Source organism: Aquarana catesbeiana, linkage group LG08 (assembly GCF_042186555.1).
Source record: "Aquarana catesbeiana isolate 2022-GZ linkage group LG08, ASM4218655v1, whole genome shotgun sequence".
NCBI classification, from domain to species: domain Eukaryota; kingdom Metazoa; phylum Chordata; class Amphibia; order Anura; family Ranidae; genus Aquarana; species Aquarana catesbeiana.
Window position 1 is genome coordinate 80,234,432 of NC_133331.1, and position 18,618 is coordinate 80,253,049.

An 18,618-nucleotide genomic window follows, 5' to 3' on the forward strand; every position below is an offset into this window, starting at 1 on the left:
CAGCCTTTGCTCAATACTTTGTTGAAGCACCTTTAGCACCAATTACAGTCTCAAGTTATTATGATGCTACAAGCTTGGCACACCTATTTTTGGGCCGTTTCTCCCATTCTTCTTTGCAGGACCTCTCAAGCTCCATTAGGTTGAACGGAGCACAGCCATTTTTAGATCTTGCCAGAGATGTTCAATCGGGCTGAAGTCTGGGCCACTCAAGGGCATTAACAGAGTTGTCCGTAAGCCACTACTTTGTTATCTTGGCTGTGTTTTTAGGGTCGTTGTCCTGTTGGGAGAAGAACCTTAACCCCAGTCTGAGATCCAGAGCAGGTTATCATCAAGAATGTCTCTGTACATTGCTGCATTCATCTTTTCCTCGATCCTAACTAGTCTCCCAGTTCTGAAAAACATTCCAACATGATGCTGCCACCACCATGCTGTAGAGATGCATCACTGTAGAGATGGTATTGGCCAAGGGATGAGCGGTGCCTGGTTTCCTCCAGACATGACGCTCACCATTCAGGCCAAAGAGTTCAATCTTTGTTTCATCAGACCAGAGAATTTTGTTTCGCATGGTCGGAGAGTCCTTCTGGTGCCTTTTGGCAAACTCCAGGTGGGCTGGCCACTCTACCATATAGGCCTGATTGGTGGAGTGCTGCAGAGATGGTTCTTCTGGAAGGTTCTCCTATCTTTACAAAGAAACGCTGGAGCTCTGTCAGAGTGACCATCAGGTTCTTGGTGACCTCCCTGACTAAGGCCCTTCCCCCCCGACCACTGAGTTTGGCTGTGCGGCCCGCTCTAGGCGTTCTGGTGGTTCCAAATGTCTTCCATTTACAGATGATGGAGGCCACTGTGCTCATTGGGACCTTCAATGCTGCAGAAATTTTTCTGTGCCCTTCCCCAGATCTGTGCCTCGATACAATCCCATCTCGGAGGTCTACAGACAATTCCTTCATGGCTAGGTTTATGCTCTGTTAACTGTGTGACCTTACATAGACAGGTGTGTGCCTTTCCAAATCATGTCCAATCAACTGAATTTACTATAGGTGGACTCCAATCAAGTTGTAGAAACATACCAAGGATGATCAGTGGAAACAGGATACACCTGAGCTTAATTTTGGAGTGTCATGTCAAAGGCTGTGAATACTTATGTACAAAGGCTTTTTTTCTTTATTTTTAATAAATTTGCAAACATTTCAAACAAACTTCTTTCATATTGTCATTATTGGGCATTTTAGAATTTTGAGGAAAACAATGAATTGAATCCATTTTGGAATAAGGCTGTAACATAACCAAATGTGGAAAAAGTGAAGCACTGTGAATACTTTCTGGTTGCACTGTGTTTCCTGTAATAAAACTACTTCAAAAGCAGGTAAGTTCTGTACATGATTTCCACAACGAAGTTTTTTAATAAAATAAAATGTGCAGCAACTTCAAAGTAAATTTATACAGAATCCTACATTGGTTGAAGAATTAGGTCAAAGATGCTATTTTTTTGGAAATATATATTTTTATTAATATTTAACATTGAAAGAAAAATCATGTTTACAGCAGAATGTGTTATTTCAACAGAAGCCAAAAATCAGCAAAAGCCAATTAAATCAACAAATGTGAATAATGACTCTTGGCTCACGTACACAATGATTCAGGTTCCAGAATAGTGGAGACACAGAACACACTGTAAAAGATAATGGCATATTGACACAACTGAACAGAACTGATACTAGATGGGGGAAGATGAATGGGGATATTTACAAGCCTACGACCACTGGATTTAACAGAAGACAAGACTTCAGTACAACACTCAACAAGACACCTCATTCTATTCAAAGCTTAAAACACAGAAGGAAGCTGAATAGGTATTTTCAATTGGTCTGAAGAGGTGGGGTAGTGTGTAAACAGTACATGTAAGCCTAATCCACAGTGTCCCCCCTCCTCAACTGGGCATGTAGCTGCCACTTAGATCTCATTGGTTGTTGGGTGTTTCCACCCAGATTTCTGTGTCTATGTACTAGCAGAATGGAGCAGTTCAAAGCAAAACAAAGTTAAATACTGACAATGTTTGGGTACTCACAGATGTGATGATCTCCAATTGTTCGCCACTGCCTCAAATATAATCACAGCACAGAGGTGATAGGTAAGACACCTGCTGTTGGCAACACCCATAAAAGGAGCCTGCCTTGGCTTTTAGGGCTCTGAAATTCTTGTGGCATATGGGATGGCTTGGATCACTGAACCAAATGTCAATATTTAGGTTTAGAATAAACCTTCCAGGAGAGAATTATGCAGGCTGCCATCGTGGACCTCCTGAACATTTCTAGTTTCCCAGCTGTTAGGCAGACCCTCTAACTTCAATACTTTGAGTCACTGGCCTGGGGCAAGTTTGCGGATCACAAAAAAAAAAAAAAAACGTAGAAAAGTCAAGAGTTTGGGTCAGTGACTCAAAGTAACAAAGTCAACACAACTGCCAGGCAACTAGTGTTAACTGGAGATCTCAGATCTATTCATGCTTCCTGATGTTTCTTTATTTGAATAGAGAATATCTCTATTTTGGATGTATATATACTGGGTTTTTTTGATGTAGCAGTTTACATGTCTGGCTTTGGATGTTGCCATTTAAGCATCTAAAGAGGACCTTTCGTCAAACATGAGAGAGAAAGCCTATTACCAATGTGGACCTACATCAACCTGCATTGGAGTAATTCATTTTGAACACTAAATACTTGTAGATCTGTGGTGCTCAACTCGAATGCTTAAATAGTCAAAATTTTGAAAGTAAAAATGCAAGATGTCCCCCAGGTTGCTTCACGACATTCATCAACAACATCTGCTCTGGCTGAGCAGCATTCTGGTTTCCACTGCAACACTCAGTGTAGTCCTTACCAATGTACAGGCATCAGAAGCTGCCATACCTACCTTCCTATCTACATAACAAGCAGGTCATCATACCCTAATGGGAGCTTCAAACCCTTATGTAGAAGTCCAAAGGACACCTGCTGCACCGCAGACTACCATGAAAATCCAAAAGCTGCTGGCATGATCGGCACAAGGACTCTGTCTGCATTTAAAGTTTCCATTTTATTATTTTATTATAAAGGGCCAGAGATGATATTAAAACATCAAAATAAACACTCAGCAGTTGCTAATGGACATGTTATTTAATTTCCCTTTTGATTCACAAGTGTGATTAATATTGTTCTTATACACAAAATGTATTAGCTGACAGAATTATAAAACAATTCTTGGAAAAATACACCAGGGCCTGACCACGCAGCAACATACATCGCCGGCTTTCCTGCTTGCATTACCCGGGAACACCGCTGGAGCAGTGAGAGGTCGTCAGGAATATCGACTTGTGATACATTGTTGTTACATGCTCTTTTATTTCGAATTACATTGTAAGTGTGCAATCTTAAAGTGGATGTAAACAAAATGTCATCCTTTCTAAACTACTGCCATAGGGGTTATCTATAAGGATATACATGCCTCCTGCATGTATCTTTACCTGTCAAATGTCTCCCCTCTGTCCGTTATGAGACCCGAAAAACTGCAGGTTCTGTGGGTGGGTCTGTTGTCTGGAGCTCGGTGGGTGGAGTCGTGATGTCAGTAGACTCCCTGCCCACCTCTACACTCCCCTTGTCAATATGCATTTTCTCCTGTGCATTTCTTACACTGAACTTCTGCTATGATCTCTAACATCCAGTGAAAAGACAGGAAAGTAACCACATGACTTCAGCATGCCAAATCATGCTGAGGTGTAGAACAGGCAATCCTTGGGAATTAAAAAATAATGCATGTCTTAGGCTAGTGCATGAGATATGTAAATCACCTGTCACTCACAGCAAGGGGGAGGATTTGACAAAGTTTTTCTCTGTTTGTCAAGTTTTATCTCACTGAACAATAAAAGAGGATTGCTGAGAGCTGGATTAACTCTTTGTGGCAAGACTGGGCTCAAGTGAACTTTTAACAAATCTAAAAACATTTGGATTATTTTAGCGCTGCTAATGTTATGGTATTTGTTGTTGTGACATATTTCTGCTTTAGTGTTTTATAATTATGGCAGCTGCTCTTGTTATTTTAAAGTGACACACTTTCCACGAGCGCTGGGGGAGAGATACCAACCGAGTGTTGAATTATTTCCCATTTTTCTGGCATCAAATCATACACAAAGGAATTTGAAACAAAAATAAAGGGTCTCCACAACAAAACTGGATGATTAAAGGCTTAGTTCACTTTTGGAAAAATAAAATAAATGCACATTTTTTTGCAGGTAAAAAAAAAAAAAGTGCATTTATTTCATTTTTGGAGCCTGTAAAGAATTGCAGAAAAGATCAGCAGATCGCCAGCAGATCGCCAGCAGATCGCTGGTGCCATGCATGTCTCCAGCAGATCTGCTTGCCCGTACAGATAAGCAGATACAATCTGACATTAAGCATGAATGAAAAGCTGACCTTGTAGTCTTCTATGCCCAGAGCCCTGTTAATCAGTGACGCGGCCGGGTGGATTCCCGCTCAACCACGTTTTTTTTTTTTTGTTTAACTTGTGACAGCTAGTGGGGAGGGAGAAGAACCCCCAAGCTATATGTAGACAGTCGCCAGCACACTAAGGATCATCAATTTAGTCTAAACTAGTTTTTTTTCAAGATAGATCACATCACAAAGCAGTGTAGTGACCTGACATGGTCACATGCCCAACGAAGGGGTCCAGTGTGGCTCCGAAACGTTGCACTACAGTGCTTTGTGATGTGATCTTTCGTGAATAAAAAAACATTTTAACGGCCGGTGGAAGCTGGTCCATTCGTAATATGCTATATCCTGAATATAGCTGCAATATGTAACAAGGTACGGAAGGTGAAAACGTGCACTTCTCTGCTCACCCTTAGCCTGGGTTTACCTCACATTACTAAACCAGGTCCTGTTTTTCACAACTAGGTAAAGAAAACTCTAAGGACATTTCAGGTTTACTGGAAATCCAAAATGGGGACCACCTCTCCACCTCTACAGACCACTCCACAAACAGAAGTGTAGGAAAACCTACTAGAGCAGGGAGCTACTAGAGCAGGTAGCTGCGGGACTACAGCAACAATTTTTTGATAAATATATGTAGAGACTAGATGTGAAATACAATTTACCTGTGTGTATAATTCTTTTATTTATAGTACATCATCTTCGGCACAAATACATTTCTCAGACAGATAGTAAATTATCTTGCTTCCCAAAGATGTCACAAATGCTTGGATCCAAAAAAGTGTTTTCTGTACAAAAGTCATGTCTGCACTACATTCTCCTCCAAGTGTGAATTGTACAGACTTCAGTGGCAGTCATACCTTAGCCAGAATTTAGGGCACTGTCCAAAGACCGATGGCAATCCACTATAGTTCTTGTGACTAAAAAATGCAGTACAGTCTTTTTCTGCATGTGTGCTGAAATGGCGGGAGGTTCCCATGTTCAGGACCCAGAGAAAATGGTGAATTCAGGCATTCTATCATTCCTGGATAGCCAAATGAAAATGTGTGCTGGCTGAAAGAACATAGAGGCTGCCAATGCTGACCACGTCTCCTGAAAATACTAGCTGGCTGGCCATCATGGTGCTCCAATGGGTTTAAAGGGATATTGAGCCTGGGTTCACACTAGATGTGGTGAGAGTTTGCTGTGGATTCCGTACCACATCAACATCGCAACCCGTTCATGCAAACCGATTGCAGAGTGTATGTTAAGTTAAAGACATCCCGAAATCGGTGTGCAAAATGCAGTGCAATTAGCAGAATCGGATCGCATGGGTGTGGAAAAAAAAAATAAGTGCTGCGTGAGTTTGGTGCAAAAGCAGTGGGCTTTGGGCCAATAAAAACCATGGCTCAAATCGCACCCAACACACACCACGCATGTAATTCACACAGGAATGTGCTGCGATTCCTGTGCGAATTGAATTACATTTGGTATCCCGCACCACATTATTGTGAACCTGGGCTGAAGGAAGAATTTTTTTTCTTTTTAAAATAACACACATGTTATCATTCACTACTGAATAGCAGGCGAGTCAGCACTTCACTGACATGCAAACGGTCATAATGAGACCATGAAGATCATGGTAACAAACCGACAGATGCAGGGGGATAATTGTCTTAATGGATGAAGGAACACATACAATCATCGGCAGCTCCTCAGTGTGTTTGGGATCCCCTCATAAGCATGTGGAACAATAAGAAAGGGCGCCAAATCAGTATGAGCAAAAATAGAGAACAATTTATTCAGTTCCACATGTTATCATTACCTGCTCTGTGGAATGGTTTTGCACAGAGCAGCCCCGATCCGCTTCTCCTCAGGTCCCATCTGCGACCTGCTTACCCCCCCCCCCCCCCCGCTGAGTGCCCCCATAGCAAGCAATTTGCTATAGGGCACTTGTGCTTGCGCACTCCTGAACCTTGCTTTGTGTGTCCATAAGACACAGAAAAGGGCTTAACCCCCCCCCCCCCCTTTCCCCCCACTGGCTGTTAGTGACCGAGCCAATGAAAAGGCAAGGAGCTGGGAGGGCAGCTTCTTTTGTGCACATCGCTGGATCAAGATAGGGCTCAGGAATGTATTTCGAGGAGCTCGGGGGGGGGGAGCTGCACACTGAAGGTTTTTACCTTCATGCAAACAAATCTTCAGCCTTTAGAACCACTTTAATAATTTGAGGCACTGAACTGGAACATGCATGCAGAATCTGAGTTCTGACTTTCTAATCTAAATGTTTGGTCCAGGTGAGTGACAAAGGACTGAATACACAGTCAGCCAGACCAATAGTATTTTGAAAAGGTGGTCAGCAATGCCCCCACTGTAGTTCTCACAGTACAGGTCTAAAAAGGGAGGGGGGAGCCTGAAATTATTCCTATCCCTACAAAAGAACCACCATCTTCCCTATGGGGAGATCTTTTGTCACCTCCAAATCAAACTACTCATTACTTTGGTAGCTTAGGCCATAAACCCAGACATCCCATTTTAAGCACATATGTGATGCAAATCCCCAAATGCCAGGAATAAATCTCCTTCCTATATTCTCAATTATTGCAATCCATACTCGCCCCTACCCCTCCTTGTACTTCCAAGTGAGAGGAGGTGCAATACCAGAAGCTGACTGAGATCAAATCTGGGTCTCCACCTTCTAACCTTGAAACCAATTACAAACTCCCTGTGAAGTGGAATTCAGTTCCATTCAGGATATATTGAGCCATATCAAACTATCTTCTTACTGATATAGGGGGATGTGAAGCAGAAGGTATTCCCTAGGCTGCATAATGTTAATAAAATCAGGGCAGTTACTGAGTAGGTTTCAGTTGGCAGAACCACTGGAGTACCAAGAATCTTTCACTGATCGCTAGAGGAATTTTTCCATTATTTCAGGAAATAGGAACCTTTTAGGTGACTGATAATAAATATTCTGACTCAGTTTATGTACACTTCAGTTTGACAATGACAAAGTGCATGCATTGTAAGGCCAGAAAAAAAAAAAAAAAAAAAAAAAAAAAAAAAAAGACCATAATCCTTGGAAAAGTAAAACGAATGACTTTAAACCCAATCAGAGTAATCACAAAAGATGCAGTAAAATGGGTAAGAAAACTGTCTAGAAAGACAATGGTGCACCACCCAAAAAAAAAATCTCTGTACATTCTTTAGACATTCGCTTTTGGCAGCAACTGAACTGAAAATTATGATAAAAAAAAAAAAAAAAAATAATAATCTTGAACTCTTAGCTTATGCCATTGTGCAAGTGTTAAACATATAAAAATGGCAACCCAATGCTTCAGTTTCTTCCTTGGTGTCACTGACAGTCTCCCCTTCTGGTGTATGCTGTGATACATGGGATGTATTACCACCATGTGAAATGCAAAACCAATACGACACAATATTAAGATGGTGTAAAGCAGTATAGACAGATGACGTGTCCTGCAACCTGCTCATTGTTTACAGTACTTATTCTGCCATACATAAGTGCTTTATTGCGTCTTGTGGGGGAAAAAAAAAAAAAAAAAAGGAAAACCAAGGGCAGCAGCATGTGGTAAATTCCCAGAACTGCAATGGCGAGGAGTCACTACGACACAGTAGAACCTTGTGCACGAGATTGTACAACACACACAGATGGTAGAAAGAATTATACTTCCTCTGCTTCTGGGTTGTTGAGGATTTTTCGGTGAGCCTGGCGCAAGTACTGCTGCTGCTTGAAATATACCTTGAAAGCTCCCTTTATGGCGACAAAAGCGATTCCACCCTGTTAAGAAAAAGGAAAAAAAAAGAAAGGACCAATTAAAACTTGGTATCAGGCACAATATTTCAAATGCAAAACTAGTTCTGTTGTACCACCATCTGAACATTGAAGGTTTTACATAATCTTCACAAACAAATAAGGTTTAAAAGGTCCTTACTAATCTTTACCAAATTATACCAATTCCTGGACCCAATTCTCCCCCACTCTATTTAGAGGTTATTAAAACGTATCCAACTACACAGGGCCATCTTCCTGTTCTTCAGGTACATGATTTGTCTGCTACCTTTCCATGGGCAATCCGTCCTCTACCTCCACTTACCCAACCTTTAGTACAGTATTACTGGCTGACAGACTGTATAGCTTTATGTTTCTTTGGGTATATTTATATGTGCCAGGAAGAATTTTATTTTACAATCCCTCCCCCCGTATCTAGTTCAACTATTCAACTAATCCAGTACCTCACACCCCTCAATTTCCCTTTCTTTTTATTTTTTATATATTTAAAGATGTAAAGGAATGTATACATTCATTAAAAAAAAAAAAAAAAAAAAAATCATCTTTACTGACCTTTGCAGCTGCAGGCACTGTGAAGAAACTTATCAACTTATCAGCAGTGGCACTAAATTTGTTCATATGATTCTCAGCTAGCCTCTCTGCCACAGCTCCTGCTCTGTAATTACATGAAATTAGAAGGCTGCCAAGTTACTGCTGTAAGGGAATAACCTCTTGTTAGAATTTTGAAGATGAACTGCTCCACAGTGGCTGCAACTACAAAGGCCAGTAGAGGCTTGTTTTTAAACTCATTTACTGCTCATTAAGAATGTGTCAATACCTTAAAGTGGAGTTCCACCCACTTTTACAACTCTTCAGCATCCCTCACTAAACTGTGCACTGTAAACGAATTGGATATTTAAAAAAAAATTCTCAGCACCTACTGCATATCTGCTGTATTCATTTTTCACGTCCTCCTCCCTGACCATGGCCCATCTCATCATTTCCTGTTTGCAATGCTTTCTGGGAAGGGGCGGCAACTTCCTCTGACACTGCCATTGCTATGGAAACCTGACCTGAAACCTATTACATTGCTTGTGCTGCACTGAGCATGTGCGAGATCTGCAAGTATGAGATCCAGGAAGAAATACAGTCTGGCTTCAGATTCCCACACTTAAGATGGCCACGGCCTGCTGTAAGTTTATAAAATAAACCACTGCTATAAACTAACAAAATAGACCTTAGTTTACAGACTAACTTTACTAGAATACATAAAGCTTGTGTATTATAGGGGTATTTTTATTCAAAAAGTATAATTTCGGCCGGAACACCACTTTAATGTCCACAGGTGTATCTACAGCCATGACCAAAAGTTTTCAGACTGGCACAGATTGTAATTTTTACAAAGTCTGCTGCTTCAGTGTTTTTAAATCTTTTTGTCAGATGTTACTATGGTATACTGAAGTATAATTACAAGCATTTCATAAGTGTCAAAGGCTTTTATTGACAATAACATTAAGCTAATGCAAATAGTCAATATTTGCAATGTTGACCCTTGCTTTTTAAGACCTCTGCAATTTGCCCAGCCATGATTTCAATCAACTTCTAGGCCACATCCTGACTGACGGCAGCCCATTCTGGCATAATCTATGTTTGGAGTTTGTCAGAAGTTGTTTGAGGGGGAGGAATTAATGGGATTAAGGTCTGGGGTGTTTCCTGGCCATGGATCCAAAGTTTCAATGTTTTGTTCCCCAAGCCACTTAGTTATCACTTTTGACTTATGGCAGGTTGCTCCATCATGCTGGTATAGGCATTGTTCGTCACCAAACTGTTCTTGGATGATTGTGAGAAGTATGGCTGTGTTCTTAGGCAAATTTGTGAGTGAGCCTACTCCTTGGCTGAGAAGCAACTCCACAGATGAACGGTCTAAGGATGTTTTACTGTTGGCATGACACAGGACTGATGGTAGTGCTCACCTTTTCTTCTCCAGAAAAGGTTTTTCCTGATGCCCCAAACAATCAGAAAGGGGATTCATCAGAGAAAATGACTTTACTCCAGTCCTCAGCAGTCCAATCCATGTATCTGATGTTTTTCCTGGAGAGAAGTGGCTTCTTTGCAGTCCTTCTTGACAGCAGGCCATCCTCCAAACGTCTTCACCTCACTGTGCGTGAAGATGCACTCACACCTGCCTGCTGCCATTCCTGAGCAAGCTCTGCACTGGTGGTGCCCCGATCCCGCAGCTGAATCAACTTTAGGAGATGGTCCTGGAGCTTGCTGGACTTTCTTGGGCACCCTGAAGCCTTCTTCACAACAACTGAACCCCTCTCCTTGAAGTTCTTGATGATCCGATAAATTGTTGGTATGGGTGCAATTTCAGTAGCAGCAATAGCCTTGCCTGTGAATTCCTTTTTGTGCAAAGCAATGATGACTGCACGTGTTTCCTTGCAGGTAACCATGGTTAACAGAGGAAGAACAATGATTTCAAGCACCACCCTCCTTTCAAAGCTTCCAGTCTGTTATTCTAGCTCAATCAGCATTACAGAGTGATTTCCAGCCTTGTCCTCGTCAACACCGACAGCTGTCTTAATGAAAAAATCACCGACATGATGTCAGCTGGTCCTTTTTGTGGCAGGGCTAAAATGCAGTGGAATGTTTTTTTTTTGGGATCAAGTTCATTTTCATAGGAAAGAGGGGCTTTGCAATTAACTGCAATTCATCGGATCACTCTTCATAACATTCTGGAGTGGAGTATATGCAAATTGCCATCATAAAAATTGAGACAGCAGACTTTGTGAAAATGCATATTTGTTTCATTCTCTTTTGGCCAGGGCTGTAAAGCCCAAACTTTTTTCTTACTTTTGGATAGTGTAAGGTAAGACTAAAACCCCAGTTAGGTTTGTATTGCTCTCTACATTTCTTACCTAGAGATCCTGCTGGAAACAGCACTTCCTGTTGCAAGCTGACAACACTAAAGGCCTATACAGACAATCAGAAAATTGTATACGTAAAATACAGCTTTTAAAGCGTTCATACAATAATCTGATCGTTACTACACAGCTTTTGAGAGGTGATCACGACAACTCAAGCAAAATGATCCAATGGGACAAGCACAAACACTGTTGTCGTATGCTTCCAGATCGTACGATTTTCATTTAATCAGCACAGCTTTCATCCGAAAATACAATACATTACATCACTTTCTAATTTTTATTCTGCTGTATGAGAATTTTCGTAACTTTAGTAAGCTCTTCATTTTCGATATGAGATTGGCTTGCCAAAAAAAAAAAAAAAAAAGGATGAGAATTTGTTCAATAATCTCATCATGTGTACCAGGCATAAGTGATTTCCTCACACAAGTTTATTTTTTTGTTGTGTTTTGCGGGGGAAACCGCTTATAAAAACAAACGCGCATTATCACAGGTACTCCATAGGAACGGTTTTCAAGCAGGTTTTTTCTGCTAGCAGTTCTGACATTTTTTATACTGCCTAGTATGCATGGACCCTCCTTCATGTATACCAGTGGTATACAAAATGCCTTCAAGCAGCCATTTTACACTATTTTATTTACATCTTTAAAAATTTATGGAGGCTGCAGAATTTTTTAACGTCATTAAATTACAAAATAGCTTGTGTAGCAATTTAAATTTTTTTTCTTTTAAATAAAAAGTGGAATTTTTCCTTTAGGACAAGCTTTTGCAAGCTTAACATTCGTAAGCTCACAAAAAACTCACCAGAATTGTCCTCTGAAGATTGGAGTTAACACTGCTAAACATCAGTTTGCCAACAATAGTAGCGATGGTGGGAAAGACCAGAGCTCCACACAGTATGCGAGTAGCAGAGACATGATCTGCTAGAGGGTTGGCCTCAGCTGGTACGCGAGGGACAGGACATCCAATTCCTGAAAGAACAGGCAGAATACACTGATACATAATAAAAACAAGTGTCAGAAAAAGTCAGAAAATAGGTGTACTTGTAAATAATGGATGGAGTCCTATCCTAGATTAACCACTTGACCTCCAGAAGATTTATCCCCCCCTTCATGACCAGGCCATTTTTTGCGATACGGCACTGCATTACTCGGTCATGCAACGCTGTACCCAAATAAAATATATGTCACCTTCTCACAAATATGACTTTCTTTTGGTGGTATTTGATCGCCACAGCGGTTTTTATATTTGCACTATAAACAAAAAAAGTCTTTAAAAAAGTTCTGCTATAAAACATATCCAATATAAAAAAAAAAAAAAATCATAAAATTTAGGGCAATTTGTATTCTGCTACAAATTTTTGGTACAAAATCCCAATAAGCATATATGTATTCGTTTGCGCAAAAGTTATAGCATCTACAAACTATGGTATATATACTGGACTTTTTATTTATTTTTATACTAGTAAAGGTGGCAAATCAGTGACTTATAGTGGGACTGCAATTATCTGGTGGACAGTCGGACACTGACTGACACTTTGTGGAAACCAGTGACACTAAGAGTGATCAGTGCTAAAAATATGCACCGTCACTGTACCAATGACACTGGCAGGAAAATGAGTTAACATTTAGGGTGATCAGGGGGTTAAATGTGTGCCTAGCCAGTGTTTTACTGTACTACATGTGCTGCTTTTACACAGGGAAATGATGGATTTTATTCCCTGCTATTCCCGGGGACACAAAATCTATCCCTCCCCCCGTCAGAATGGAGATCTGCCTTGTTTACATAGGAAGATCTCCGTTCTAAGTTTTTACCCGACGGTCGGAAGGTATCCAGTGCTCAGCACCCGCAGATCGGCTTCTGCTGTGAGTAATCATAGAAGAAGCAGTGCACGGGCCCCCTTAAGTGCAGAATAACTTCTATATAAACTTGATTACAGGGCCGACCTGTAGCAGTAAATCTGATATAGGGCGGTCCTTAACTGGTTAAAGCCACTGCTCCTCAAACTGACAAGACACCACCTGGAAGGGCATCTTAGGGTGCCTGCACACAACTGCATTGAACACCTGTGCCTTCTGTGCGGGTAAACATGGCCCTCTGCACAGGTGTATAGGACAGTATGTCCGTGTGAATGAGGCCTTATACAGTTGTGCTTTGCAAGGCAAAAAGAGAAAGGCTTTGGGCAGCTTCAAACAAATGCTGGTTGAGACTATCCCATCTAGTCAGCAATCTCTCAAAACAGTTGGAGCTCCTGGCTAAGTATAGGAAGTCCAAGTCTGCCAGTGGAGTATGCTCAAAACTCCAAAAAGATATTGCAGATACAAAATAATCATGACACTCATGACGGTCTTTTGTCATTGACACTACTTTTTTTTTTTTCTTTGGTCACCACCAAAAAATTTTTTAACACACAAGCACCCTGTGAAAGAGTTTATATTTTACCTTTCTGGTGGGGACGGGAGTGTCAAATCTTAGCCCTCTTGAAGAGCTTCAGACCTCTCTGCAATCCTTCCAGGTATGTAAGATAATGTGTATTCTCCAGGCACTGTGGTCCCCCCACTGTCACTACTATGGCCTGTAGTAAGGTAGAGATCAACAGGGGCAACCAGAGCAGCCAGAGGGTGACATATCTGCCACGCCCATAGTGTCAGATAGCAGCGGTACTCCTAGCCCTTAAAGAAAGGAACATTTGAACACATCAGCAGTGAGAAAGGTATATAAAGCTGCTTCTTTTACAGGGCGCTTTTGTTCAAATTTTTTTCGGGGACACTTTAATCACTTCAGCTCCAAAAGGTTTACCCCCCTTCATGACCAAACCATTTTTAGCGATACAGCACTGCAGTATTTTAACTGGCAATTGCGTGGTCGTGTGACGCTGTACCTAAATAACATTTATGTCCTTTTTTCTCCACAAATAGCTTTTTTTTGGTGGTATTTGATCACCTCTGCGGTTTTTATTTTTTGCGCTATAAACAAAAAAGACCGACAATTTTGAAAAAAAAAACCAAAAAAAAACCAAATAACATATTTTTTTACTTTCCGCTATAAAAGATATCCAATAAAAAAAAAAATAAAAAAAAAAAATAAATAAAATTTCTTCATAAATTTAGGCCAATGTGTATTCTGCTACATATTTGTGATAAAATCCCAATAAGCATATATTGATTGGTTTGCACAAGATAGATATAGTAATGGCGGCAATCAGCGACTTAAAGTGGGACTGCGATCGTATAATGACTTTTGACACTTTTTGGGGACCAGTTACACGAATACATTGATTAGTGACAGTGCATATTTTGTTTAGCACTAAACCAATGACACTGGCAGGTAAGGAGTTAATATCAGGGGTGATTAAAGGGTTAAACGTGTGCCTAGCTGGTGTTTCAGTGTAATGGGGGGAGGTGCTTTACAGAAACACAGGATCCATGCCTTCTGTACTGACAGAATGACAATCTGCCTTGTTTACATGGGCAGATCGCCGTTCTGACTGCGTACCAAAGCATTGGTGGGTGACCTGCCAATCAGCTCCCACTGTGTATAATGGCAGCAAAAGTGGGCCGCCAGCTGCGTGCTCCCAACACTGAAGTGCAGGGTCACATACCGCCGTATATGTCAGTTATATGGTCAGAAAGTGGTTAAAGTGACCCAGTCATTTCAAATTTCCAAAACAAAAACCTGAAACAGCAAAAAGTGGATCTTTGCTTGTGTCCATGTCACTAGAATACCACTCGGAGGCCTGGTTCACACCTATGTGATTTTTAGTGCTTTTTGCAGAAACACATTATAGTCTTTTTACATAGTCTCCTATGGGACATGTTCACATCCATGCTTTTTTTCAGCCCTGAAAGTCAGGGACGTTCTTTAAATGCAAAAAAATGAGTTTTGGGTTCAATAGACTTCAATGAAGAAGCTGTAGAAAAGCATGTAGTGCTTTTAAATCTGCCCAACAACAAATTGGGCAAAAGAAAAAAAAAAAAAAAAAAAAAAAATGCAAAACGCATAAAAAAAAAAAAAAAAAAAAAAAAAAAAAGTGTTAACACGTATGCAAAACGTACCGCAAAAACAGATCAAAAGCAAATGGCATATGTGTGAACCAGGCCTGATCCAGAGAAATCCTCAGCTGATGTCCGCTGGGCAATCAACACTTCAGGGAGTGAGTTTGCTTGGTGCCCCGTGGTTTCTTCCACCAACCCATATGACTAAAGCACATAACTGTAACATAGATGTAAAAAAAAGCATGCATCAAGAGACACAGACATTGGGCTTTTACCATATTTTAACAAGTATTAGAAACAAGCTCAGCAGGCACATTGTGGAGATCACAATTTTACAATTTCTTCATATGTTTTATATGGTAGCTAATCCTCACTTACCTGGAAATATGCTGTTAAGAATCTGTAATTTGTTGGAGTATTTACGCCACAATCTGAGCACATAGTCCTCCCAGCGAATCATTTTACCCAGAATTAACATGACAGGAATGGTGGGTAGACCAATCAGCAAGAAGAGAGGATCTGCCCGCTCCATCACATCTAGACCTTCCTTGTGGCCCACAACCTGCAGAATGTAAAAACAGCTCAGATCATTACACCCATCACCAGAACAATGTCACATGGGGGACCAAAAGACAGGAAATCCACAGCAACTTATATCTGTAACTTACCATAGATATCATTCATCAAATATCAATATGGCATAATTTCAGAGTGTAACTGCCAGAACAATTTCCCAATCTAACAACAAGCATATTATGCAAATACATACACCAGCACAGTTTTCATTATAACCATCAGACTATCAGACATGTCACCACTACAGCTCTTATCAGCAGAAAGGTGACCTTTATCACTCAGTCCCACCTTTCTGTCTATGGTCCAGTTAGTCTGGAGCTGTAAAGGAGCAAGATTTTATAAATAATACATTTTATAGACGATTATGCAAAGTCATGTTTTAAGGGATTTTGGCAGCCAGGTTTTCATGGTATTGGCCTAACTCATGTTTCCTTCTTTTGTCAGAGTTTCTTTAAAATGGTTGTAAAGGCAGAAGGTTTTTTTTTATCTTAATGCATTTGATGCATTGTGATATAAAAAACCTTCTGTGTGCAGCAGCCCCCCCTCATACTTACCTGAGGTCCCCCTCTATCCAGCGATGTTGCACTAGAGACTCGGCTGTCCGAGACTCTCCCTCATGATTGGCTGAGACACACAGTGGGTAACATTGGCTCCCACTGCGGTCAAAGTCAGTGAGCCAATCAGCTGATAGAGGGGGCGGGGCCGAGCCACGGCTCCATGTCTGAATGGACACAGAGCAGCAGCTCCGGTCGGGTGCCCTCATAGCACAGTGCAGTGCACCTGAGACTTTCCTGTGTATTAGCTGCACTGAGCCAAAGACTTCTATTATATCCAGCGGGTTTGGTGCGCTTTCACAAAGTGCACCACACCCACAAGACATAATAGAGGTTTATGGCAAAGCGCAGCTGAGGCGCAAGAAAGCCACAGGTGCACTGCGCTGTAGCCATGGTGTGGGTAAACCTCTGCACATCAGTGCAGTAAAATCCCATTGTTCATTGATTACAAAATTTACTTAAGTGGCCCTTGTTCTTCAGAAGGTTGAGCACCCCAGGTTTATAACCACTTTATTATAATATAAACCCAATCGCTAAAATATCATAAGTGTTAACATGTTAATGTCATTTCAAAAGTAATTTTCAGTTTTTTTTTAATCTGTAGCTCTCATTAATCCAATACTGTTTTATCCTGCCAAAAAGGTACTTAAACAGGCACTTACAATTATAGGATGACAACGCTGTGTTATGGTCTGCCAAATGTTCCATGTGGTCAATCTTGTTCAAGCCCAATGGAGATTACAAGCAGCAATGCTTGCTTTTTTTTTTTTTTTTTTTTTTTTTTTTTTTTTTTTTTTTTGAGGCTCTGTGTTTTGACTCAGCTGACTATATTTTGCTATCCAAACTATATGTGGTGCTATCTTTAATGTTTCATGGAAACATGGTGCTGAATGACTAACAGGCTTGTTGTGGATCTATTGTTTCTCCTTGACTCAAGTCGCATGCTTGCATCACAGCGTGCTGCATTTTTTTTTTTAATTATCTCTATGATTGACAGTGCTACATCCAGGAATCAAACCTGTCTTGTTCACTATCAGGGATACTTTCTAGCCAGAATTGCATTTATTTGTCTGAGATAACCAATGCTTTCTTCAACATTGTAAAGACTTAATGCAGCAGCTCTATAGGCATATAGGGAGTCTAGAGGTCCATGGTTAAGCACAATACAGGTACCGACTTGTGCTACCAAGGTTTCCCGGAACTCACCTTGCCTAAACACATGTAAGCATTCTATATTAAGTCACACTTAATGACTTGAGATGATTGACACGTGTGGATGACTGGGATATGGCTGAGCTCATGGGCATGCGTTTTCAAGTGACAATGTTGTCAGTTTTTACCTTGTGCAATCTCCTATTGTTTATGCTTTTCATTCAATGATTAAAATGTTTTTCTACTAATTGTTCTAATAAAAATATATCAGGTTCAACCAGTTTGTTCCTTTTCCTTCACTGAAGGTAATGACACCTTGGGTCCTATTCTCACTCCCCTTTTATTTTGACCACAACCACAGCATAGGTTTGGTCTGTGGCAGTGGTCACCAACCTCTCAGACCACTAAACCCACAATTGTAAATCCTGCGGACCACTAACAGGAATTTTACATGCCTTATACAGACAATGCTCTGGCTCTCTGCTTGCTTTGTTGGCAGCACATTCACAATTATGGTATATATTCATTCAGTGGTATTAGACTACTGGTGATTGGCCAGCTCTCTGGGCACCATGTCTGATACACCTAAAAACCTCTTTTACTTAAAATGGTCTTGGAAAATTGTGTTACAATCTAATCTTTCCTTAATGTCCCCCAATTGATTAGCTTGGGATTGGCATGCAGAATATGACAACATATGTGTATATCTAATCTGTACACACATACAAGGGCCAAGATATACAAGAGCCAATTAACCCCCTGCGTCTTAAGTGTGGGAAGTGAGCGGAGTACAAAGAGAAAACTCACGAGAACACAGGAAAAACATGCAAACTCCATACAGATAGTCCTCCTGACTGGGAACCAAGAACCCGAGCGTTACAAGGCTGTCGTGCTAACCACTAAACTACTGTGCTGCCAGTCCCCCCAGATTTCCTATTTCAAACTGACCACGCTAATAGAAGCACATCCATCCCAGCATGATCGGGGGTCAGTTTTCCAGCTGTACTGGGAGCACAGCCTGCCTGTCCTCAATGGCTGACATGCCCCCTCCCCTGTACCTGCACAGCTCTTTACTGGAAAGAAATCAGTGTACTGCTCTGACTCCTGCTGACACAATTTGTTTCAAAGAAAGAAAATGAAGCTGCTAGAATGGCCCAGCCAATCACCTGACTTGAATCCAATAGAAAATCT

At 40.9% G+C, this 18,618-nt stretch overlaps 1 protein-coding gene across 1 annotated transcript in view; it reads right to left on the reverse strand.

Moving 5' to 3' along the window:
• Positions 1–1,481: 1,481 nt before the first annotated feature.
• Positions 1,482–18,618, reverse strand: part of MARCHF5 (membrane associated ring-CH-type finger 5) — a gene marked incomplete in the record, with an annotated part of 111,128 nt that continues 93,991 nt past the window's right edge. The window contains 3 exon segments of the mRNA XM_073596052.1: positions 1,482–8,235; positions 11,955–12,121; positions 15,524–15,707. Of these exon segments, the coding sequence (XP_073452153.1) occupies positions 8,119–8,235; positions 11,955–12,121; positions 15,524–15,707 (468 nt within the window).